Here is a 27,318-nt window from a genome sequence, read left to right as displayed (position 1 = left end):
AATGCATCTGCAATGTCAACTTTTGCCAGCCAAGCGCCCCTACCATGCGACAGGATTGCCTGGATGGCGTCGTCCACCGAGGAATATCGCATGGAAAATTCTTCTGAGGGGATCAGAGAATTGAGGCTTGGAACACCGGACACATGGGGGGCGGACAGATCATAAATTAATCTTTTTTTATTGGTGTTATTCCTTGCTACCAGGCCGATGGGGTTAATGCGCCATGAGGAAAATGGAATGCATGGGAATGGGCCTATGAGGAATCCCTTGGATACCTCCGACTGGAGCAATTCGCTGGTTGCCGGTGGGTCCAGGGTGGCGGACAGCAGATTCTTGCCCTCCCAGGGCACCTGTGGCAGAGCGATGAGCCCTGTGTGGAACCCCTTGCGGAAGCCTGCCAACAAGAACGCCACAAAGTTCTGATCGTGGTGGTCGCGAAGGAGTGCCGCCAAGAGGTCCACGTTGATGTCTGCTAGTCAGGAACCCTTGGAAGACTTCTTTGGGCAGGCGGACCGTGGGTGGGCCCTGAAGCACAGGGAGCAGACATGGAGCGATCGGCAGCTGGCATAAGAGCACCCCCCTGAATTAAAATTATTGCAGACCTGGCTCTTCCCCAGGTAGACAATGGGTCTGCCGAGCTTGTCTGTGGAGGGGTTGGAAGGAAATGATCCAGAGGTCCCCGGGATGGGCCTGTCCTGAGACGGGTGCGCGGTATTGGGGCACCATTCAGAGGAGTGGAAAATCGACTGACATGTCGCACAGTTGGGAGCCCTGAGGCCAGCGAAGTGACGGCAGAAAAGCTCGGTATCAATCAAGGACCAGCTGGTGACATACTGGAACTGGGCCAGGGCTGCCGCCGCCTTAGCTGCAAAGGAACGGGGCTGGCCGGAAGCCCGAGCGCTCCACGCTGGAACGCATCGGCCGCATGAGGTGGAGGGAGGGCGCCAGACCTCCTCAGCTCTGCCCTGCGAAAGAGCCCCATACTTACCACCAGGAGACACGAACTCAGCGAGAGGCGACCGTAGGTACCAGGAGACACACCAACACTAACCAGTGGATCACCAAGAACCGGAACGCCCACTGTGATGAGGTAAGTGGGGGTTTAAGAAGGCTCAAGCCCCTCCCACAAATGCAGGCTGAACCTCAGCCTTACCAACATATATATATATATATATGACAGTCCCACAAAAATCCAACTTGTATGTATTTTTTACGACACTCGTGTTTCAGTCGGCGGGGGAACACCATTGACTGTTATTTTAAAAAATGTTGTGCGACTTCTCTGCGTCACATGTTGCCGCATTGCACTAGCCTAAGGCATTAACATTTCCGTGCCTTTCTATTCTACACACTGCAGTTGCAGTCATTCTTATAGATATGTGGCCAGTATACAACTGTTTAAATATCCATGCAGGATATCCTAATAAATGTGTTGCATTGGTTAACCTATTAGGTTTAAAAGAAGATGGAGATGAACTAAAGGAGACTGAGAGCTACGAGTATGATTTGATTGGTGTCACGGTTCATACTGGTACGGCCGATGGAGGTCATTACTACAGCTTCATTAGAGATATTGTGAACCCTCATGCTTATAAAAATAATAAGTGGTAAGTTTTGAAACTCTTCTTGTATAGACCTTGTTCACATGGTGAATAACGAAACCCATGACTGGAAAAATCTAGGCACCAGCTTAAAAGATAGTAGCCAAAAAAAAGGTCTATGGGTAGTGAAATATTATATAAAAACCTTTTAAACTTGTTCTCCTGTGTGATTAGGACAGGTTTTGTCTGTACTAATAGGACGGTGGCCATTTTATTTCCTCTAATGATTGCTCCCTAGATAAGGGCTCTTTCACACCTGCGTTCTTTTCTTCCGGCATAGAGTTCCGTCGTCGGGGCTCTATGCCGGAAGAATCCTGATCAGTTTTATCCTAATGCATTCTGAATGGAGAGAAATCCGTAACGGAACGTTTTTTGGCCGGAGAGAATACCGCAGCATGCTGCGCTTTTTGCTCCGGCCAAAAATCCTGAAGACTTGACGCAAGGCCGGATCCGGAATGAATGCCCATTGAAAGGCATTGATCCGGATCCGGCCTTAAGCTAAACGTCGTTTCGGCGCATTGCCGGATCCGACGTTTTAGCTTTTTCTGAATGGTTACCATGGCTGCCGGGACGCTAAAGTCCTGGCAGCCATGGTAAAGTGTAGTGGGGAGCAGTATACTTACCATCCGTGCGGCTCCCGGGGCGCTCCAGAGTGACGTCAGGGCGCCCCAAGCGCATGGATCACGTGATCGCATGGCACGTCATCCATGCGCATGGGGCGCTCTGACGTCATTCTGGAGCGCCCCGGGAGCCGCACGGACTGAAAGTATACCGCTCCCCACTACTACTATGGCAACCAGGACTTTAATAGCGTCCTGGCTGCCATAGTAACACTGAAAGCATTTTGAAGACTGATCCGTCTTCAAATGCTTTCAGTTCACTTGCGATTTTTCGGATCCGGCGTGTAATTCCGGCAAGTGGAGTACACGCCGGATCCGGACAACGCAAGTGTGAAAGAGGCCTAAAAGAGCCATTATAACAAATGAAAGGTATTTGGGAATATATTTATAATAAAGTAATATTCAAGTATTTTCGTTCTCTTAATTCCCAGAGAGCCCCTTTAAAGGGACACTGACAGGCCCTATAAACATATATTTAGCTATTCCTATGCTGTCACAGGGCTTATAATGTGTATACCAGTCATATAATTGTACCCCCTGTCTGCATTTCAGACCATGTAAAATCAACATTATAATCAGATAGCTATGTCCCTTTAAAGTATATTAAATGCAGCAGTAATGCAATGGGAAAGTATTGTAATATTCATCTTTACATATATTTTGGCACCTGCTTCTTTGGGTTTGTTAGCTTTGCATTTCAGTCACAGCAGATTTGCGCTTCTCCGTGTATTTGATTATGAGGAGGTGCTGACTATGTTGTTCTCTATAAAGAGGGGAGCATCATGCCCTTCTCCATTAGGGCTTTTGGACCTTTTATAGGTACAGCTGGAGATGGTCATTAATAATAAACAGCTTCACTAGAAATAATACAAACCCGCAAAATCAATAACTGCTACATTCTCAGAGTCTATGGATCAAATAGAGAAAATATATTAGCAAAATTTTAGTTTCTTGTTAATGTCATTGGGGGACACAGCACCATAGGTATATATGCCCAGCTACTACTAGGAGGCAACACTAGATATGGAAAAGGTTGGATCCGCCCATGTTGGCTATACCCTCTCCACAGACACTAGGCTAATCTGTTTTAGTCTAGTGTCAGTAGGAGGCAGACAATACCTGCTCTTCTCTTGCTGCTACTTTTTTGCTTTTTACATTTTTTATTATTTTTTTTCTCTTCGCTTTACAGGTGCAGGTTTTATCCTGCAGCAGGGGGGTCTTCATCGTGGAAGTCCACTTTAGTTGCACCCCCTGCGGTCGCGTACCTCTGTACCTTGCCGGTCACCCAGTCCCCCATTACTGCATCCGCAGTGGAGTATTGGTAATCCCACTCTTGTGCCTGTACTAGGCAGCGCCAGTTCCCTCCTTCTTCCTGCATCCAGGATCTCTGTGTGGCTCATTTTCTCTCTATATGGGAGCCGCTATGAGCCCCCCTCCCTCCCCCCTCAGAGCAACCCTTCCTCCCCTCCCCAGGTCCCGCGGTGTCCACCCGCTTAGGGTGCTCCATTTTCAGCTGGGACATCTACTTTAGTCCCCAGCTCCAGCTGTGACAAGGCCACGTCTGTTTTTTGGATATTTCCCTGCCTTCAGGGGTTTAATTGGGTCATTTTCTCACGAATTGGGGTCGCTTTGACTCCCTTAACGTGCCTACCCTTTTTTGTAGCTTTTTTCTGCTTACCAGCACCCTGCAGCATCAGTCCACCAGGGGTGCCTCATTTTCGGCTACACTATCTACTCTAGCCTCCTGCTTCTGTCGGGACTAGGCCAAACTCTTTCCTGCCATTTTTTTCTTGCTTCTTGTTTTTATTCTAGGGGTGTTGCCTCCCTCATTGCCTTCTAGAGGTCTCTGCATGGAATTTCCATTGGGAGGACGATATGTCCTTCTTCCCAGAGGGTGCTTTCCCCATCTTCACAGTGCCCCCCGCATGTAGCGTCAATCATTGGTGGGACGTATTATCTTGGGCCCCTGTTCGGTGGTTCATGTTGTGGCAGGTCCCCTTGCCCTCTATCCCTCCCCCTGGGATGCATCTGCTCCTGTAGGGTTGCTGTGCTATTGGCCTGCATGGGGTGACTGGATCCTGGGCTCAGTCGGGTTACCCTAAACTCTGTTTAGGTTTCATCTTCTTCCCATGTGTGTCCCTCATCTCCACTGTAGCCTGCGCTCTTCCCTGCCCTCATGCAACAGCATTGCCTTCCCCGCGTGTCATTTGCTTCCTCGGTCCATATCAGGGGGCAGAGTCCAGTAACAGCCTAGGGTCTCCCCTTATAGGTCCCGCTCATCCCCTGCATCCTTGTTTCCTCCCAGGACAGGACTAGCACTGAGGGAAACGCCTCAGGTTTCTTCTGCCTCATCGGAGGACTCCTCTGCACAGATTCTGACTCGGAACAGAGCATCAGGCTGTCTTCCACCATACAGAATCTCAGTGTGGTTAAAGACAAATGTCTAATGAACCTCTCCTCTCCAGGGTTGGTATCCCCTTTAGTGTATTTTCAGATGGCACTCCCCTGGTTGCACAGGTAATTATCCGCACAGCTTGACGCCTCTCCAGTAGGTGGTGCTTTACCCGCCACCGTGTTTAGCACTATTTCCAGATGCTATATTCAACTCACCCTCCTAGTCTGAGAGTGTTCCAGGCCACCGTATTACTTCTCCAGACGCTGTAGCCACCAATACACCATCCTGGTGCTAGTGTACACCGCGCAACCATATTACTCCCATTACTCCCCATTATGCTAGTCACTACACTTAGGATGAAATCACCAATTAGGTGAGGAATTTTGGAACAATGACTGTCACTTAGATTTCAACCACACTTAATGAGTAAATACAAGTCCCATAAATGTAAAAATGTATAATCTTTATTCAACATAATCACGGTATAAACAAGATTCAACAAATATTACACGTTACATATTAATAAAAATAACTAAGCATACAGTGGATATATCCAGTAACACCTATATTCAATATTAATATGACTCCTGCAAAGGATGATAAATCAGTGGTGAACACCTTTTCAGGGGAGGAGAGTCACTGACCTAATGCTGAGCAATATACAGAGAGTGTTTGCCCTCATTCGGCTCAGTATATAACAGGTTAAGTCAGTAGCTCCCCTTTTCCTGATGGGCGTACCAAATATCAGAGTGACATACAAATGATTTCTTAAACAGTAACCAAAGACTGAGTAGGAATCATACCAGTAGGAGTCGGGACAGTAACCAAAGACTGAGTAGGAATCATACTAGTAGGAGTCAGGATAGGTGTGTGTTATCTCCTCGACGTATGTTTCGCCGTTCTGCATCCTCAGGAGGAGTGAATTAATGGGGCCAGATGATCAGTATTTAACAAACTGCTGTCCAATGAACGATATCCTTAGATCTCATGTGATGAATGACGAGTGGAGGCTCATTGCGGCGCATGAACAATCAGGAGCAGCCGCGTCATACCCGCTTCCGCCCGTCTCCTAAGTCCGACGCCGGCAGCCACGTGTCATGAGCGGCACTGACCGACGTCGCCGACGTCTGATCTCCTTGGAGACAGAAGGAAGCCTGCTAGCTGCCGGACCGTCATGCGCACTATGCCATTCCCGTTTCATTAAGTGCTTTGTCACCTACAAGTTAAAATGCGGTGAGTTAACTATAATGTGGGGAGGGGCCGATACCTAAAATAAGGGATATATATATGGAGATATTAATACCAGGAGGGGGGGGGGGGGCGGTGTCTCTTATCATAAGAGAATACATTATATATTCTGAATGGCAATGCCATAGTGATTACATATCAAACAAGGTGCAAATACTGAATATCCCTGATGACAGGGAGTAGATATAAAGTGCTACCTTGTTTGATATGTAATCACTATGGCATTGCCATTCAGAAAATATAATGTATTCTCTTATGATAATATTTATTATTAATGTTTTTTTTTCTATGAGATGCTGCTAATTATTAGTCTGTTTATAGGGCAATCAATGTATTTTAGATGCCCTTAAAAAAATCAAAAAAGCCAAAATCTTTCCTCTTTTATAGGTGCTGGTTTTAGACCGCCCCCCCCCCCCCCCCCCCCCCCCCGGTATTAATATCTATCTATATATCTTTTAGGTATCTGCCCCTCCCCCCCCCACATTATAGTTAACTCACCGCATTTTAACTTGTAGGTGACATAAAGCACTCAATGAAACGGGAATGGCATAGTGCGCATGACGGTCCGGCAGCTAGCAGGCTTCCTTTTGTCTCCAAGGAGATCAGACGTCGGTCAGTGCCGCTCATGACACGTGGCTGCCCTCGCCAGCGTCGGACTCAGGAGACGGGCGGAAGCGGGTATGACGCGGCTGCTCCTGATTGTTCATGCGCCGCAATGAGCCTCCACTCGTCATTCATCACATGAGATCTAAGGATATCGTTCATTGGACAGCAGTTTATGTTAAATACTGATCATCTGGCCCCATTAATTTACTCCTCCTGAGTACGCAGAACGGTGAAACGTACGTCGAAGAGATAACACACACCTATCCTGACTCCTACTGGTATGATTCCTACTCAGTCTTTGGTTACTGTTTAAGAAATTTTTGTATGTCACTCTGATATTTGGTACGCCTATCAGGAAAAGGGGAGCTACTGACCTAATGCTGAGCAATATACAGAGTGTTTTCCCTCATTCGGCTCAGTATATAACAGGTTATCAGTGACTCTCCTCCCCTGAAAAGGTGTTCACCACTGATTTATCATCCCTTGCAGGAGTCATATTAATATTGAATATAGGTGTTGTTATTGGATATATCCACTGTATGCTTATTTATTTTAATTAATATGTAACGTGTAATATTTGTTGAATCATGTTTATACCGTGATTATGTTGAATAAAGATTATACATTTTTACATTTATGGGACTTGTATTTACTCATTAAGTGTGGTTGAAAACTGCACTTAGGATGGTTGATTAACCATGGCTGTTTTTTTTCCCTATGGTTGCTACATTTTATTTTTCCTTTGATAATCTGGCTATTATTGTCCTTATGTGGTCTAGTTCTGTGGACCCTACTTGAGCCTCTGACTGGGTAACCCTGCTTGGAGTCTCTGCCCCAATGATTCTTAGACTATCTAGCTGGCCGTTTCCCTCTGGGGAAGCTACGCATGGCATCTTCGACCGCACATGCTCTGTATGACGGCTGCTTCTTTGGGCCCGGTTTGGTTCTTTCCCTCCTCGGTCCCCATAGGCTTGTTTCCATCGAGATTCTAACCTCTCTTCCCGTCTACCCAGGTTCAGGTCCTGGTTCCTGTGAGTTTGTTGCTCTGGGTTGCAATTACATTCATATTGGCCACTTCTGGGATGGAGCTTTCTCTCAATTTGAGAACTGTTTCTCCTTAGGCCTCATGCACACGACCGTTCTGTTCCGCAAAATGGGGTTCCGTTGTTCCGTGATCCGTTTCCGTGTGTCTTCCTTTATTTTTGGAGGATCACCAGACATGAAGAAAAGTAAAAAAAAAAAGTCTAAGTCAAGTTTGCCATGCAAATGATAGGAAAAAAACTGACGCGGACGACAATCTTGTGTGCCTCCGCATTTTTTCACAGACCCATTGACTTGAATGGGTCCGCAAACCGTTTTCCGTGAAAAAAATAGGACAGGTTATATTTTTTGGACGGACTGCAACCACGGATGACAAACGGTGCATTAGCCGAGTTTTCAACGGACCCATTGAAAGTCAATGGGTCCGCAGAAAATCACGAAAAACGGAACAACGGACACGGAATGAAACAGTCGTGTGCGTAAGGCCTTAGGCTGTTTGGAGTCCTTTCTCTTCTACGCCAATATCTCTCAGATGAGTGTGTCCACACTTGTATTACCAGGGCCTGTGACTGGTTTCTTTTTTTTTTCCTGAGACTTCATGTGGCCAGGGATTTCTCTGGTCTTACATTTCACAGTGCTGTTTTTTTGAGGCTCGATTCTTGCCTTCTTTGTGTGGGAACCATGTCTTTCATTCCCTTCTCCTGGTCATTACCAAGGACCCCCTTCTCCCCCAGCGGTTGGCTGCTTTCTCTGGCAGGATGGGTTTTCACCTTCTCATAGGGTGTTTCTCTTTTCCCACCTGCCTTGCAGTGGAAGAAGGCTTGCTTCCCTTCCCATGGTAAGTCTTTGCTATTCTTTCTCTCAATTGTTCAGCCTCCAGTGCTTCCTTGTTTCCTCTCTACCGTGGCCTTCACACGGTGTTTGCCACAGACAGGCCATGTTTTTGGTCTGAGACAATTTAGAGTTTTTTTCCTTGCCAGGCCCTCTTACTAGTCGGGTTCCTTTGCTTCCAGGCCTTATGGAATCGCCTTCCTTTTGTAGAGGGGTGGTCCACAGGGTCTTTCTTTAGTTTGTCTCCAGTAAGTATTTTTCCTGCTACTCTCCTGGGGCGAGGCCTGGTTCTTCCAGATGTTTCCTCTGGCTCTTTAGTGTGCACTTGTTCAACTCTCGGTTCTTGCACAGGACATGTAGCCCTGCTCTCTATCCTCTAGCTTCTTTATTTTTCCCACCTTGGGTGGAGCTGGGTGTTTCCCTTTGTTCCTTTCCTGCATATGGCCTTTTTTCCTAGGCACTTGTCCTTGGGATCTTGGCGGTCTCCCACAATTTGTTTCTTTGGACTCTTCCTGGTCCTGGAGTCTCTCGGCTAACTTCCTTAGTTTTCGATCTACCATTTCATGCTATGGCCTCTCCTGGTCCTGTTAGGTCACATGGTTCTCCTGCACCTGTGCGCCCAACTTTTTGCATGAGATTTCCTTCCCACCCTCGGGGGCTGCTTTGGGACGTCCCATGGTGCTGTGTCCCCCAATGACATTAACTAACTAGAAAATTAGATTTTTATACTTACCATAAAATCCGTTTCTCGTTCAATTCATTGGGGGCACAGATCCCACCCTCTGTTTTTATTTCTCTTTGTGTCACCGGGCTGCTGTTCTTCTTCCTTCCCCAGGACATGTTGGTTCTTTGCTTTTGTTTCTCCCACTACTATTGGTACAAACTGATTAGCCTAGTGTTTGTGGAGAGCGTACAGCCCACATTGGCAGAGCCAACCGTTCATATCTAGTGTCGCCTCCTAGTGGTAGCTGGGCGTATACCCATGGTGCTGTGTCCCACAATGAACTGAACGAGAAACAGATTTTATGGTAAGTACAAAAATCCAATTTTAAACTTTGTAGTGTTGAGACAGCGAGGTTACATCTTAGCCAATGTTAAGGCCTTAGACTACCCAGTATTCAGACAGGACAAGCACCAATGTGTATCGGCACTAGTTTGCATCGACCTATTACACAGGCCATGTGAATGTGCGAGGAATGTGCCCTTAAGCTGCAGGCAGCATAATATAGAGCAGAAGGATCTGCGCAGATTGATAGATAATTTATGGAAAAAGATTCAGTACAACAATTTATTCATTCAAATTCCTGCTCATTCTGGGCTTTGGAGTCCAGAAGACGGTCCTATCTGTGATTGACAGCCTTCCCTCTATGACTGTGTATACAGAGATAGCTGTCAATCACTGATAGAACCGCCTCCTTGACTTCAGCAAGTCATCCAGAGCAAGACTCTTCTTCTTAGTGACCCTCTAAAAGAAAGTGGGTACTGGGTGGACAATAACTTTAAAGGGAACCTGTCACCTCTACTATGCTACTCTCACTGAGCGTTGCTAAATGTTCATTGTGTTACCCTAAACATATAAATTACACTTTTAATTTCATTTGCAGACGAATTCAGTAAGTATTATGCATTTTTGTACTTCCCACCTTTTTATGCAAATTAACATAAAAGAGAGTCATATCTTGTGTGACCAGAGAAGTCATATTTTCAAGCTCTGACTCATCTCAGGTTAATTTGCATATGTATCAAATCTTTTTTATCACACAATAAAAGCACACAGAGCTATGGGGACTGGGTATTGCGGATGTGCTAGCGGCGATCTAGCAACCCATGTCCTCAGCTCTATACACAAAATCCCGGTGACAGGTTCCCTTTTACTTTAAAGCTATAGTACCCTATCCCTGCAATTCAATTTATTCAATTGACACTTTAAATCAACTAAAGTGCATGACTTTCCACTTTAAAAAAAATATACTAAATTATAAATGAGATCTAATTTTTCTCTTTTCTTCATCTCAGGTATCTTTTTAATGATGCTGAAGTGAAGCCCTTTGATTCAGCTCAGCTTGCTTCAGAATGCTTTGGTGGGGAAATGACGGTAAGTTAATTTGTTGACCATTCTGCTTAGTTCCTATTAATGTGTGAATCATCATCTGTTACCAGCCTTATAATAGCAATGTACAGTTCAGCCCCCGTATAAGCTGGAAAGAGACTACTACTAAATGACTTAGGGCTGAATAGTGTAGGGGGTGATTAAAGGGAGTCTGTTACCAGGATATCCCCTGTTAAACAAGGCAGAATGTATTGTAGGGCTAGCTTAGCTGAATTTAGTGATGCCTTTCGTTTAGTGATCCATTGCTTCATTCAGTAGCAGTGAGCATTAGAGGGGTGGGGTGGCTGTTTGGGAAGCTGTTAGCGATTTAGTCCATACAGAAGTGGAGGTGCCGGTGGCTTCACAGATAGCCACCCCCTTCCAAACCTCAGTTATTCGAGGCCCCAAGTTTCAGGGACTGAAGCTCGAGAGTGACTGGACACCAGGCTCTGGGATTCTCTGCTGTGTCCAGCACAGGGCATGTGCAGAATGTTCCAGGAACCTCTCTCTAACCCTTAAGTGCATGTCAGTGGCGATGGGAGGGTATGTGGTTGTCGGAGCTGCTGGAAGTGCAGTCCTTGTAGTGATTGTCACTGGAAGCTCTTCTGGGAATTTAGAAAAGCTGCAGAGAAAAGTTACAATTATTGTTATCTAGTTCAGACGTGAGCCACAGTGCAGGCACCGTTAGACCGGGCCAACCATGTCAATCAAAGGTGAGGGGGGAGTGCACAGAGGGGCATACTAGTGCGCCAAGAGCTATGCTGGCCCTTCGGTTTCCGAACTGCCAAATTTGCATAAATCTAAAAGTCCACACATCTCCACAGCGGTACAAGCTGAAAAGAAACGTACAGTATTTATTTAATTAGCACGATCAACCCTACCCATCAATATTCCTGGTTTAATAGGGTTGATCATGCTGACAAAGGCTCTTTAAAGATCAAGCAGTAGCGTTACAATAGGTCTCCATTTCAGCTTACAAAGGCATCTCCGTTTTAACATGGTAGCAAATGCAGTATTTTAGTAAAACAAAACTATTTATTTCTTGCTTTTTCTTTTTGTTCTAGACAAAGACCTATGACTCTGTAACAGATAAATTTATGGACTTCTCCTTTGAAAAGGTATGTAAAGAATGGTTTACTATCAGCATTGTGTACTATGGAATTTGAATGATGCTGAACATTTATTAAAGAAAACTCCAGACAAAGCTGATATACTGTTTTGTCTAGTGCAGGTAGTTGGGAGGGTGGGGGGGAGGGCTGCTGCACACATCAGAGATTTAACAATGGCCGAAGAGAGGTAGTGTCCTGCACAGTTTTTATTTTTTTTCCTAGTGGAGTTTTTGGTCGAATACATTTCTGTCTTCTGTTTTTAATGTGAGTCAGCGCAGAAGATTGTGGCACGGCCATTAATGCGCTGTGAAAAGGGACATGTCCCTTCTCGGTGCAGTTGTGGCTTTAAACCTCCCATTGAAGAGAATGAAAGGCACTAACGCTCCATTTGTTTCACAAGACATTTAGCTAGAGAATTGATAGCAACACACTGAGCATGCTCGACCTAACAAAGGGTTAGAACTACAGGTCGATGCCATGGGGTAGCATTGGGTAGGAGAGGAAGAAAACTACTTTTATAACTACTGAACGGTGAGTATGTGAAATTTACATTATATTAGGTAATTATTGATGATGATTTAGCCTAAAACGTAAGTTATATTTATGGTAACAGGAATAGCCATTTAATTCTGTTTTTTTTCCTGACCAGTTGTACACGGGGGGGGGGGGGGGGAGGAGGTATTATCAGCGATTTATAGCATTCTCTGTGTAATTGTGTATTCATAGATGGCTCTCAGTCACTGATAGTTGTACATAGGGAAGGTGTTATCAGTGATTGATAGTATTCTCTGTGTAAGTGTGTATACAGAGGAAGCTGTCAGTCACGGAAGTTGTTCACGGAAGTTCAAAATAAACAGAGATATACATGTATAAATTACACGTTTTAGTGAATCTTTATAACATGCTGACTTTTTTTGGGTGACTAGTCCTCCTCAAAACAGTTTATACATTTTCCCAGGACTATTGCTTTAAAGGGGTTATGTCACACTTTTCAAGCTTTTTGAGCAGGGTAGCAGACTGCTTTTGTACTTACTCTGCTTTTTGTGTTCTAATAAGTTAAAGAGAAATTTAGGGAACATTGAGGTCATTTTAAAAATCACTGTCATGGACTTTGACCAGTGGTGAAGACCACTCTTCACCATATTCTGGCTGGTGAGGCCCCTGTAGGAAAAGTTTGGGAAGCCCTGCTCTACACACAAAAAACAAAAGTAGAAGGAGCTAATGCATTTTTTAAAATTTGATTCTTTTAAAATCCTCTCTAGACTCATAGTGCGTACATGCTGTTCTATAAACGCGTTGAACCAGAGGAGGAAACCAGCAAAGAAGTCAAGTTTGATGTCTCCTCAGAACTTCTAGAGGTAAGTAAACTAACTTTAGAATTCTGAAAATTGCCTCACAATGAGATATTTTATTATTCTGGAGCAAACTGGACCATTTTATTGTATCTGTAGCAAATCTACCAGTTTTATGCATAGTTATCAAGAACAGAGCTTGGGAAATGTGTTTGTCATCAGTTATTGGCTTAATATTATGAAGCATGTTACACAAGCAAAATTAGAATTTATGTAAATTTTATTTTTCAGTGGATTTGGCACGACAACATGCAATTTTTACAGGACAAGAATATTTTTGAGCATACTTACTTTGGGTAAGCATCCTAAGCATGCCATCACTTTCTGTTAATTTACTCCTACATACAAGGAACTCAACCTTTTTCATTTTATGTCCCCTAGGTTTATGTGGCAGTTGTGCAGTAGTATCCCAAGCACACTACCAGATCCCAAAGCTGTGTCACTGATGACTGCCAAGGTAATGCTCATGTCAGCACAAGCAATATACATACATGTCTGTCTCTGTACTATTAAATTAGAAATGATAAAAAAAAATAATGCATTCTGCAACCATACAGACCATACATTCCTTGCAACCAGGTGGTTTAACCCCTTAAGGACACAGCCTTTTTACACCTTAGGACCAGGCCATTTTTTGCAAATCTGACCAGAGTCACTTTAAGTGCTGATAACTTTAAAACGCTTTGACTTATCCAGGCCGTTCTGAGATTGTTTTTTCGTCACATATTGTACTTCATGACACTGGTAAAATGAAGTTAAAAAAAAAATTTTTTTTGCACCAAAAAATACCTAATTTAACAAAAATTTTGAAAAATTTGCAAATTTCAAAGTTTCAGTTTCTCTACTTCTGTAATACATAGTAATACCCCTAAAAATTGTGATGCCTTTACATTCCCCATATGTCTACTTCATGTTTAAATTATTTTGGAAATTATATTTTATTTTTTGGGGATGTTACAAGGCTTAGAAGTTTAGAAGCAAATCTTGAAATTTTTCAGAAATTTATAAAAACCCAATTTTTAGGGAACACTACAGCTCTGAAGTCACTTTGCGAGGCTTACATAATAGAAACCACCCAAAAATGACGCCATTCTATAAACTACACCCCTCAAGGTATTCAAAACTGATTTTACAAACTTCGTTAACCCTTTAGGTGTTGCACAAGAGTTATTGGCAAATGGGGATGAAATTTGAGAATTTCATTTTTTTGGCTAATTTTCCATTTTAACCCATTTTTTCCACTAGCAAAGCAAGGGTTAACAGCCAAACAAGACTGTATCTTTATTGCCCTGACTCTGCCGTTTACAGAAACACCCCATATGTGGCTGTAAACTACTGTACGGCCACACGGCAGGGCGTAGAGTGAAAGGTGCGCCATATGGTTTTTGGAAGGCAGGTTTTGCTGGACAGTTTTTTTGACACCATGTCCCATTTGAAGCCCCCTGATGCACCCCTAGAGTAGAAACTCCATAAAAGTGACCCCATCTAAGAAACTACACCCCTCAAGGTATTCAAAACTGATTTTACTAACTTCATTAACCCTTTAGGTGTTGCACAAGAGTTATTGGCAAATGGGGATGAAATTTGAGAATTTCATTTCTTTGCCTAATTTTCAATTTTAACCCATTTTTTCCACTAACAAAGCAAGGGTTAACAGCCAAACAAGACTGTATCTTTATTGCCCTGACTCTGCCGTTTACAGAAACACCCCATATGTGGCCGTAAACTACTGTACGGCCACACAGCGGGGCGTAGAGTGAAAGGTGCGCCATATGGTTTTTGGAAGGCAGGTTTTGCTGGACAGTTTTTTTGACACCATGTCCCATTTGAAGCCCCCTGATGCACCCCTAGAGTAGTAACTCCATAAAAGTGACCCCATCTAAGAAACTACACCCCTCAAGGTATTCAAAACTGATTTTACAAAGTTTGTTAACCCTTTAGGTGTTGCACAAGATTTAATGGAAAATAGAGATACAATTTCAAAATTTCACTTTTTTGGCAGATTTTCCATTTTAATATATTTTTAATTTTAATTTAAAATTTTTATTTATGGCCCTGATTCTGTAGTTTACAGAAACACCCCATATGTGGTCGTAAACTGCTGTACGGGCACACTGACAGGGCGCAGAAGGAAAGGAATGCCATACGGTTTTTGGAAGGCAGATTTTGCTGGACTGGTTTTATTGACACCATGTCCCATTTGAAGCCCCCCTGATGCACCCCTAGAGTAGAAACTCCCAAAAAGTGACCCCATTTTAGAAACTACGGGATAAGGTGGCAGTTTTGTTGGTACTAGTTTAGGGTACATATGATTTTTGGTTGCTCTATATTACACTTTATGTGCGGCAAGGTAACAAGAAATAGCTTTTTTGGCACAGTTTTTTTTTTGTTATTTACAACATTCATCTGACAGGTTAGATCATGTGGTAATTTTATAGAGCAGGTTGTCACGGACGCGGCGATACCTAATATGTATACAATTTTTTTTATTTATGTAAGTTTTACACAATGAATTAATTTTTAAAACAAAAAAAGTTTTAGTGTCTCCATAGTCTAAGAGCCATAGTTTTTTCAGTTTTTGGGCGATTATCTCAAGTAGGGTCTCATTTTTTGCCGGATGAGATTACGGTTTTATTGGCACTATTTTGGGGTGCATATGACTTTTTGATCGCTTGCTGTTACACTTTTTGTGAAGTAAGATGACAAAAAATAGCTTTTTTTACACAGTTTCTTTTTTTTTTTTTTTTACGGTGGTCACCTGAGGGGTTAGGTCATGTGATATTTTTATAGAGCCGGTCGATACGGACGCTGCGATACCTAATATGTGTACTTTTTTTTTATTTATGTAAGTTTTACACAATGATTTAATTTTTGAAACAAAAAAAATCATGTTTTAGTGTTTCCATAGTCTAAGAGCCATAGTTTTTTCAGTTTTTGGGCGATTATCTTGGGTAGGGTATGATTTTTGCAGGATGAGGTGACGGTTTGATTGTTACAATTTTGGAGTACATACAACTTTTTTTATCACTTTTATTAACTTTTTTGGGAAGTAAGGTGGGCAAAATTTCAATTTCATCATAGTTTTTAATTTTTTATTTTTATGGCGTTCACTGTTTGGGTAAAGTAACATGACCGTTTTATAGATCAGGTCGTTACGGACGCGGCGATACCAAACATGTGTAGGGAATTTAATTTTTTTTATTTTTAATCAGTGATAAATGTGTTTTTTGATTTTTACTTTATTTTCACTTTTTTTCACTTTCTTTCACTTTCTTTTTGACCCAGACCCACTTGGTTCTTGAAGATCCAGTGGGTCTGATGTCTGTATAATACAGTACAGTACAATATATAGTACTGTACTGTATTTTACACTTTGTCTGAACAGATCTATGCCTTTCAGCATAGATCTGTTCAGCACCATGGACAGCAGGACGCCTGAGAAGGCGTCCTGTTGCCATGGGAACCTTCCCCGTCTGCTCAGTAGTGGTCAGAACTGCGCAGACGGGGAAGGGTAAGGACGGGGCTTGGGGGGCTGCCTGGGAGCTCTCTCCCTCTCCATTCGGAGGGGCTGCAAAGGCACAGCAGCCCCCCGATGGGAGAGGGAGGGAGCTCCCTGCGCTGTTAACCTTTTCCATACAGCGGTCCGTACGGACCGCGGTATGGAAAGGGTTAAACGGCTGACATCGCAGCACAGATGTCAGCCGTTTATACCAGGGTGCCAGCAATATGCTGGCACCCTGGTATACCCACTAGACGCCAACGATTACGCAATGGGAGGCGGGGGATCGCGATCCCGCCTGCCGCACCTCCCGCACCGCCTGCACCGCCCGCAACCCTCCCCCTGCACCTCCCACCGGGCAAAAATCACTAAGGGGTGCAGGGGGGGGGGGGGGATACAGATGCATTTTAGGAATACTAAAGTTTCTGCAGAAATCTCAGCCAACCGCAGGTCTGAATTGACCTGCGGTTTGCCGCGATCGCCGACATGGGGGGGTCACGGGACCCCCCCGCGCATTTAGCCTAGGTGCCTGCTCAATGATTTGAGCAGGCACCGGGTTCCGATCACTGCCAGCCGCACGGCAGTGATCAGAAATACACAGGGCGTACATGTACGCCCTGTGTTCTTAAGTACCAGGGCACAAGGGCGTACCTGTACGCCCTATGTCCTTAAGAGGTTAAGGGAAAAATACCAGAAAAAAAAAAACACGTACCGTATTTTTCGCCCTATAAGACGCACCGGCCCATAAGACGCACCTAGGTTTTTAAGGAGGAAAAAATAAAAATAAAATTTGAACCAAAAGGTGTGCCTAATGGTGTTATGTGGGATCTGGGGATGGCACTGTTATGGGGGGTCGGTGGATGGCATTGTTATGGGGGTCTGTGGATGGCACGGTTATGGGGATCTGTGGATGGCACGGTTATGGGGATCTGTGGATGGCACGGTTATGGGGATCTGTGGATGGCACTGTTATGGGGATCTGTGGATGGCACTGTTATGGGGGGTCGGTGGATGGCATTGTTATGGGGGGTCTGTGGATGGCACGGTTATGGGGATCTGTGGATGGCACGGTTATGGGGATCTGTGGATGGCACGGTTATGGGGGGCACTGTGGATGGCACTGTTATTGGGGACTGTGGATGGCACTGTTATTGGGGACTGTGGATGGCACTGTTATTGGGGACTGTGGATGGCACTGTTATTGGGGACTGTGGATGGCACTGTTATTGGGGACTGTGGATGGCACTGTTATTGGGGACTGTGGATGGCACTGTTATTGGGGACTGTGGATGGCACTGTTATTGGGGACTGTGGATGGCACTGTTATTGGGGACTGTGGATGGCACTGTTATTGGGGACTGTGGATGGCACTGTTATTGGGGACTGTGGATGGCACTGTTATTGGGGACTGTGGATGGCACTGTTATTGGGGACTGTGGATGGCACTGTTATTGGGGACTGTGGATGGCACTGTTATTGGGGACTGTGGATGGCACTGTTATTGGGGACTGTGGATGGCACTGTTATGGGGGATCTGTTGATGACACATAAATAGCATTTTATGCTATGTGTCATCCACAGACCCCCATAACAGTGCCATCCTCAAATCCCCATAACAGTGCTATCCATAGAATGACCCCCAATAGGGAGGAGGGGCCGGCATCTAGCTCTGTAATTACAGCGGGCCCGGTGCAGTCACTGTATTCTGCTACACCGGGCCCGCTCACTGTAGGAATCCTAACTGCAGACAATGCTGTATGCTGATTAAGGTACCGTAACAGTAGTCTTTTATGCAGCCTGTACTTACGATACTAACTTTCCGGCAGGCAGGAGGCTGAGCTGGCGGGCGGGCGCTGACAACGTAACTCACTATGTCACGCGCCGGCTCTCCCTTCTTCATTCATAAAGTGGGCGGAGCCGGCGCGTGACATAGTGAGTTACGTTGTCAGCGCCCGCCAGCTCAGCCTGCTGCCTGCCGGAAAGTTAGTATCGTAAGTACAGGCTGCATAAAAGACTACTGTTAGCATTGCCTGCAGTTAGGATTACATTGCCTGCAGTTAGGATTGCATTGCCTGCAGTTAGGATTGCCCGCTGTAGTTACAGAGCTGGGTGCCGGCCCCTCCTCCCTCATCCATGCCTACTAATACACCCGCCACCGCGCTGCACAGCATGCGGTCGGCGGTATACAAACTGAAGTATTCGCCATATAAGACGCACTGCCTTTCTCCAAAAGTCTTATAGGGCGAAAAATACGGTACCTAGATCATGCTGAATTTTGTAAAAAAAACAAAAAACTTTAAGGCTACTTTAACACTCGCGTTTGGTGCGGACCCGTCATGGATCTGCACAAACGCATCCCCTTTCAGATAATACAACCGCATGCATCCGTTCAGAATGGATCCGTTTGTATTATCTTTAACATAGCCAAGACGGATCTGTCTTGAACACCATTGAAAGTCAATGGGGGACGGATCCGTTTTCTATTGTCAGTGAAAATGGATTCGTACCCATTGACTTACATTGTGTGCCAGGACACGTTTGGCTCAGTTTTTTCTTGCAAGCAGCGTTTTGGTGTCTCCGCCTTCAAAGCGAAATGGAGGCGGAACGGAGCCAAACTGATGCATTCTGAACTGATCCTTATCCCTTCAGAATGCATTAAGGGTAAAACTGATCCGTTTTGGACCGCTTGTGAGAGCCCTGAACAGATCTCACAAACGGAAACCAAAACGCCAGTGTGAAAGTAGCCTAATGCTTATCTTACCAATCTCCTGCACCTTTTGTGTCGGCGCTTCCTTGGTCGCCCACCAGTCTGTGTTTACCCACCAATGTCTTGGCGTGTGAGTATTGCAGTCAGTCACTGGCTGCATATGTGAGCTCGGTGGTGTCAGTGCATTACTGCTACAGCCAGTGGTCACACTACATTTTTTTCGGAAGAGTATATATATACACAGTACAGACCAAAAGTTTGGACACACCTTCTCATTCAAAGAGTTTTCTTTATTTTCATGACTATGAAAATTATAGATTCACACTGAAGGCATCAAAACTATTAATTAACACATGTGGAATTATATACATAACAAAAAAGTGTGAAACAACTGACAATGTCATATTCTAGGTTCTTCAAAGTAGCCACCTTTTGCTTTGATTACTGCTTTGCACACTCTTGGCATTCTCTTGATGAGCTTCAAGAGGTAGTCACCTGAAATCGTCTTCCAACAGTCTTGAAGGAGTTCCCAGAGATGCTTAGCACTTGTTGGCCCTTTTGCCTTCACTCTGCGGTCCAGCTCACCCCAAACCATCTCGATTGGGTTCAGGTCCGGTGACTGTGGAGGCCAGGTCATCTGGCGCAGCACCCCATCACTCTCCTTCATGGTCAAATAGCCCTTACACAGCCTGGAGGTGTGTTTGGGGTCATTGTCCTGTTGATAAATAAATGATGGTCCAACTAGACGCAAACCGGATGGAATAGCATGCCGCTGCAAGATGCTGTGGTAGCCATGCTGGTTCAGTATGCCTTCAATTTTGAATAAATCCCCAACAGTGTAACCCGCAAAGCACCCCCACACCATCACACCTCCTCCTCCATGCTTCACGGTGGGAACCAGGCATGTAGAGTCCATCCGTTCACCTTTTCTGCGTCGCACAAAGACACTGTGGTTGGAACCAAATAAATCAAATTTGGACTCATCAGACCAAAGCACAGATTTCCACTGGTCTAATGTCCATTCCTTGTGTTCTTTAGCCAAAACAAGTCTCTTCTGCTTGTTGCCTGTCCTTAGCAGTGGTTTCCTAGCAGATATTCTACAAACCGGATTCCAAAAAAGTTGGGACACTAAACAAATTGTGAATAAAAACTGAATGCAATGATGTGGAGATGGCAAATGTCAATATTTTATTTGTAATAGAACGTAGATGACAGATCAAACGTTTAATCCGAGTAAATGTATAATTTTAAAGGAAAAATACGTTGATTCAAATTTTCACGGTGTCAACAAATCCCAAAAAGTTGGGACAAGTAGCAATAGGAGGCTGGAAAAAGTAAATTTGAGCATAACGTAGAGCTGGAAGACCAATTAACACTAATTAGGTCAATTGGCAACATGATTGGGTATAAAAAGAGCTTCTCAGAGTGGCAGTGTCTCTCAAAAGCCAAGATGGGTAGAGGATCACTAATTCCCACAATGTTGTGCAGAAAGATAGTGGAGCAATATCAGAAAGGTGTTACCCAGCGAAAAATTGCAAAGACTTTGCATCTATCATCATCAACTGTGCATAACATCATCCGAAGATTCAGAGAATCTGGAACAATCTCTGTGCGTAAGGGTCAAGGCCGTAAAACCATACTGGATGCCCGTGATCTCCGGGACCTTAAACGATACTGCACCACAAACAGGAATGCTACTGTAAAGGAAATCACAGAATGGGCTCAGGAATACTTCCAGAAACCATTGTCAGTGAACACAATCCACCGTGCCATCCGCCGTTGCCAGCTGAAACTCTACAGTGCAAAGAAGAAGCCATTTCTTAGCAAGATCCACAAGCTCAGGCGTTTTCACTGGGCCAGGGATAATTTAAAATGGAGTGTGGCAAAATGGAAGACTGTTCTGTGGTCAGACGAGTCACGATTCAAAGTTCTTTTTGGAAATCTGGGACGCCATGTCATCCGGACCAAAGAGGACAAGGACAACCCAAGTTGTTATCAACGCTGAGTTCAGAAGCCTGCATCTCTGATGGTATGGGGTTGCATGAGTGCGTGTGGCATGGGCAGCTTGCATGTCTGGAAAGGCACCATCAATGCAGAAAAATATATTCAGGTTCTAGAACAACATATGCTCCCATCCAGACGTCATCTCTTTCAGGGAAGACCCTGCATTTTTCAACAAGATAATGCCAGACCACATTCTGCATCAATCACAACATCATGGCTGCGAAGGAGAAGGATCCGGGTACTGTAATGGCCAGTCTGCAGTCCAGATCTTTCACCTGATGATTGAACAGTTAGAGGCCTGTATTAGACAAGAATGGGAGAGCATTCCTATTTCTAAACTTGAGAAACTGGTCTCCTCGGTCCCCAGACGTCTGAGTGTTGTAAGAAGAAGGGGAGATGCCACACAGTGGTGAAAATGGCCTTGTCCCAACTTTTTGGGGATTTATTGACACCATGAAATTCTGATTCAACATATTTTTCCCTTAAAATGGTAAATTTTTTCAGTTTAAACTTTTGTTCCGTGATTTATGTTCTATTCTGAATAAAATATTAGAAGTTGGCACCTCCACATCATTGCATTCAGTTTTTATTCACGATTTGTATAGTGTCCCAACTTTTTTGGAATCCGGTTTGTACCATGAAGGCCTGATTCACACAGTCTCCTCTTAACAGTTGTTCTAGAGATGTCTGCTGCTAGAACTCTGTGTGGCATTGACCTGGTCTCTAATCTGAGCTGCTGTTAACCTGCGATTTCTGAGGCTGGTGACTCGGATGAACTTATCCTCCGCAGCAGAGGTGACTCTTGGTCTTCCTTTCCTGGGGCGGTCCGCATGTGAGCCAGTTTCTTTGTAGCTCTTGATGGTTTTTGTGACTGCACTTGGGGACACTTTCAAAGTTTGCAAATTTTTCGGACTGACTGACCTTCATTTCTTAAAGTAATGATGGCCACTTGTTTTTCTTTACTTAGCTGCTTTTTTCTTGCCATAATACAAATTCTAACAGTCTATTCAGTAGGACTATCAGCTGTGTATCCACCTGACTTCTCCACAACGCAACTGATGGTCCCAACCCTATTTATAAGGCAAGAAATCCCACTTATTAAACCTGACAGGGCACACCTGTGAAGTGAAAACCATTTCAGGTGACTACCTCTTGAAGCTCATCAAGAGAATGCCAAGAGTGTGCAAAACAGTAATCAAAGCAAAAGGTGGCTACTTTGAAGAACCTTAGAATATGACATATTTTCAGTTGTTTCACACTTTTTTATGTATATAATTCCACATGTGTTAATTCATAGTTTTGATGCCTTCAGTGTGAATCTACAATTTTAATAGTTTTATTTTTATATATATATATATATATATATATATATATATATATAATTAGAGAGAGAGAGAGTGAGTCTGTCCTTGTCCCTGCTGCTCTATACACAGTGATGGTGCCAGTTCCTCCTCCTGCACAGCCCCGGTCACTTTCCCCGGATGCTTCTCCTGCCTGTGCCACCCCTTTCTCGCTAACATGCTTGCTTGTAACAGCCAGAACAGACCCACAAATACCTGCCCTGCCGTCCACCCCTATCTTATACCACATTAAAGCACTTCTTAACAGTACATCTGTAGGGAGGGCATGGCATTAAACAGAATTGTGCTGAAAGTGGCCAGTCAGCAGCCTTCCTCAGTTATAACGAAGCTCTCTACTCACTGACTTATAGGAGTATGGAGCTTTTTATTAAGACGCTTGGGGTGCCAACAAGTATTGCTGTGCTGCCCTCGCCATTTACATTGTGCAGGGAAAGCTAAAGGCGTATTAGTACTCCACAGACTTTTTTTTCAAAGCATAATAGCGCCTGTACAGGTTTTATTGCGACCTCTGGCTACAGCCAGTGATCTGCTGCAGAAAAGTCTCATGTTGACATGCCACGTCATTATTGGAACCTCTGGCAGGAGACCAAAGAAGTGTCAGGACAGAAGTTGCATGGGATTGGTCAGGTGCATACTACTTGTTTTGTTACTTTATACCTTTGTTAGCTGTTTGCAAAAGATTTGATGGGACAGGAAAGCCCCTGTAAAAGAAGTGTCACCAATTTTATTTTTGCCAGTGAAAACCATATAGCAACACATATTTTTTTCCTAATCTCTTTTTTTTTTTTATTTCTGATTGCAGACATTTTAATAATTTTTTTTTCTGAACGTGATTATGGAGGCGGACATCTTGCCTGAGCTGTTCTTAATGGCATTTAGAAAGCATTAAGAAAATTGCTTTCCGGCAGCCACATTTATTATTAGGCTTATTGGCCAGTGGTTTATGTTTAAATATAGACAGTGACATGGAAAATTTAAAATAACTTCACCAAAAAGTCTTTTAAAAATGTATCGATCAAAAATATCATTTAAACAATAGGTCATTTTCTAATAACACATTCAAGGGAGTGTTGTCAGCATATGGCTTTCTTATATTCTGAGTTTCCATTCACATAACTTGGAGAGTACAGTCGTGGCCAAAAGTTTTGAGAATTACATAAATATTAGAAATTGGAAAAGTTGCTGTTTAAGTTTTTATAATAGCAATTTGCATCTACTCCAGAATGTTATGAAGAGTAATCAGATGAATTGCATAGTCCTTCTTTGCCATGAAAATTAACTTAATCCCCGAAAAACCTTTTCACTGCATTTCATTGCTGTCATTAAAGGACCTGCTGAGATCATTTCAGTAATTGTCTTGTTAACTCAGGTGAGGATGTTGACGAGCACAAGGCTGGAGATCATTATGTCAGGCTGATTGGGTTAAAATGGCAGACTTGACCTGTTCATTGTTAACCATGGTGACCTGCAAAGAAACGCGTGCAGCCATCATTGCGTTGCATAAAAATAGCTTCACAGGCAAGAATATTCTGGCTACTAAGGAACCAGGAACGTCTCCTAAAGAGGATTCAGCTGCTCGGAGTGCCACCAGTGCAGAGCTTGCTCAGGAATGGCAGCAGGCAGGTGTGAGCGCATCTGCACGCACAGTGAGGCGAAGACTTTTGGAAGATGGCCTGGTGTCAAGAAGGGCAGCAAAGAAGCCACTTCTCTCCAAAAAAAACATCAGGGACAGATTGATCTTCTGCAGAAAATATGGTGAATGGACTGCTGAGGACTGGGGCAAAGTCATATTCTCTGATGAAGCCTCTTTCCGATTGTTTGGGGCATCAGGAAAAAGGCTTGTCCGGAGAAGAAAAGGTGAGCGCTACAATCAGTCCTGTGTCATGCCAACAGTAAAGCATCCTGAGACCATTCATGTGTGGGGTTGCTTCTCATCCAAGGGAGTTGGCTCACTCACAATTTTGCCCCAAAACACAGCCATGAATAAAGAATGGTACCAAAACACCCTCCAACAGCAACTTCTTCCAACAACAGTTTGGTGCAGAACAATGCATTTTCCAGCACGATGGAGCACCGTGCCATAAGGCAAAAGTGATAACTAAGTGGCTCGGGGACCAAAACGTTGACATTTTGGGTCCATGGCCTGGAAACTCCCCAGATCTTAAGCCCATTGAGAACTTGTGGTCAATCCTCAAGAGGCGGGTGGACAAACAAAAACCCACTAATTCTGACAAACTCCAAGAAGTGATTAAGAAAGATTGGGTTGCTATCAGTCAGGAATTGGCCCAGAAGTTGATTGAGAGCATGCCCAGTCGAATTGCAGAGGTCCTGAAAAAGAAGGGCCAACACTGCAAATACTGACTCTTTGCATAAATGTCATGTAATTGTCGATAAAAGCCTTTGAAACATATGAAGTGCGTGTAATTATATTTCACTACATCACAGAAACAACTGAAACAAAGATCTAAAAGCAGTTTAGCAGCAAACTTTGTGAAAACGAATATTTGTGTCATTCTCAAAACTTTTGGCGACGACTGTAGATGTGAAGAATTCACGTTTCCATCTGATTCTCTCATTATTCTCCCAGAATTTGTGTTATTTAGTAGAGCTGTTTTTAAATAAGGCATTTTTCTCTTGCAGTTGAGTACATCGTTTGTTTTGGAGACCTTCATTCACTCAAAAGAGAAGGTATTTTTCATACTGCCAGTTTTCTGTCTGTTTTTTACATTATAAAAGCCAAATGTTAAATGCTATATAAAGTTTTGTTTTAGAGGGGAATATGCAAATTTAACATTGTTTTCATAATGCTTTATGCATATCGGGCCATCCCAGTAAATTTGTATGTAGTAAATGACCGTTACAATTAGGGATGAGCGAATCGACTTTGGATGAAACATCCGCAGTCGATTCGCATAAAACTTCGTTCTAATACTGTACGGTTCAGTACTGTACTGCTCCGTACAGTATTAGAACTAAGTTTTATGCAAATCGACTTTGGATGTTTTATCCGAAGTCGATTTGCTCATCCCTAGTTACAATGTATATCGAGCATTGTAAAGAAAAAAAGGGGGGGGGGGGGGGGGGGGGTCAGTCATCACATCCCAAATCGCAGGAGCACGTTGCTATGGCTGAGAACAACAAAATTATTTGAGCCTGTCTGCCGCATGTCAAGGCGATGTCTAGTTAGACGGGTACCCAACACTAAACTCTATCTGTTATGTGTCATGACGACTACCATATATCGAGCATTGTAGATTTTCAAACTGTTCGCCTCAGTTTTTAGATGCTTATTTTTACATTTTTAGCTGCCCACCTACATATTACACGACTATTATATATGCTTTGAGTATATTCTCCAGTCTGATTTATGCTTAAGAAATCTAGTTGATAGAAAAGATCCAGCCGTAGCTTTCCCTTCCTCCCTAGTGGCCCCCACCAGCTTGTATGATTCTAGCAATCTTTGTTGCTCTGTTGGTGCTGACAGTCAACAAAGAAGAATCAGGATTGGAGAATACTGGGGAGGAAGGTAAGACGCAGAGAGAGGGGTACATTACACAAAGTAGTCATTGCCATGCTTAGTTGAGGCCTTTGACTGATATTACAGGGTTATCCACTTCTTTTTATATTGATGACCTATCGTCAGGATAGGTCATTAATATCAGATCACTGGGGGTCTGACTCCAGGCACCCCCACCGATCAGCTGCTTGAGACCTCAGTGCTCGTACAAGCAATGCCTTCTCTTTACTGTTTACCTGCTCGCCGTCACAATTGCAGTGGTGAGCAGGTGTAATTACATCAGCGCCGTCCCATTCACTTCAGTGGGACAGCGCCTTCCTTTTCACACTAGCCCACATCATTTATGTCCAGATCAAGCATGATAAAAGGTCCTGTTGGACTAAAAACGTCAGTAGCTGATTGTTACTTCTGAACATATACCTATACTAATGTTTTTTTTTAGTTGGATGACACTTACGATTGAAGAAATATTGTGTGGTTCCACTATTTAACTGTCATCCTTAGGACAGGCCATCAATATCTTATCTGCAGGGGCCCAAACACCCCACCGATCAGCTCTTTCTAAGTAGCTCCTGCATCGGACCTACGCAGCTCTGTCCATTGTGTAGTGGACGAAGCTGGTCACGGCTGCACTGCTCCCATTGAAGGAGAGGTGTCGGACCTCTGCTGATCAGATCCTGAGGATAGGTCCCCAACAATAAAAATCCAGGAAAACTCCTTAAAGGGGTTTTCTCAACACGCAGGTTTATACTTAACTGCTCCCGGCGCGCCGTCCACTTCCTTGTTTCGGCACTCTGCAGGGGGCGGGCTCCATCTTCATTGATGTCTTCTCCCGGCCGGTCCGCGCGCTGTACTGAACGCGCACGCTGAGTCCGCGCATGTGCCCTGGTGACTTCTTCCTGGCCAGTATAGTATACTTGCCAGGAAGAAGTCACTAGGGCGCGGACTCGGCGTGCGCGTTCAGTACAGCGCGCGGCCGGCCGGGAGAAGAAAATTAAGTCGTCTGCGCACGCGCGGTCACCGCGATTCCTGAGAAGAGCGGTGGCCGTAACCAGGGGAGACTGAAGACAACAGTCGGGTTTGTATAGGGATTTGTTAATGAAATATATTTAGAAAAATGATCGCTGTTAAATCATTAACAGATTTAACTGTGATCATTCAGATGATAATACTCCTTTAAGCATTTGAGACGGGCTAGGAGGTGGATATATGGACCTTGTGTCAGCAGAAGTGAGAATATGGTACAAGGAAACCTCTCTCTATAGTGGAATAGACAGCTGAATGCGGATATTTGTCTAGTGTCTGAAAGCATCAGAACGGACGAACAGGAGAGCTGCC

At 44.1% G+C, this 27,318-nt stretch overlaps 1 protein-coding gene across 3 annotated transcripts in view; it reads left to right on the top strand.

Annotated features, from left to right (window-relative positions):
- USP34 (ubiquitin specific peptidase 34) overlaps positions 1-27,318 on the top strand; it is a 216,570-nt gene that overhangs the window by 158,191 nt on the left and 31,061 nt on the right. For all 3 annotated transcript variants that reach the window (XM_044289323.1, XM_044289322.1, XM_044289321.1), the window contains 7 exons: positions 1,454-1,607; positions 10,359-10,437; positions 11,496-11,549; positions 12,803-12,898; positions 13,124-13,188; positions 13,274-13,349; positions 25,104-25,151. In XM_044289323.1, the coding sequence (XP_044145258.1) occupies positions 1,454-1,607; positions 10,359-10,437; positions 11,496-11,549; positions 12,803-12,898; positions 13,124-13,188; positions 13,274-13,349; positions 25,104-25,151 (572 nt within the window). The remainder of the gene's footprint in view (positions 1-1,453; positions 1,608-10,358; positions 10,438-11,495; positions 11,550-12,802; positions 12,899-13,123; positions 13,189-13,273; positions 13,350-25,103; positions 25,152-27,318) is intronic.

Source organism: Bufo gargarizans, chromosome 4 (genome assembly GCF_014858855.1).
Source record: "Bufo gargarizans isolate SCDJY-AF-19 chromosome 4, ASM1485885v1, whole genome shotgun sequence".
In the NCBI taxonomy this organism is placed as follows: Eukaryota; Metazoa; Chordata; class Amphibia; order Anura; family Bufonidae; genus Bufo; species Bufo gargarizans.
This window is presented reverse-complemented; position numbering and strand designations above follow the sequence as displayed.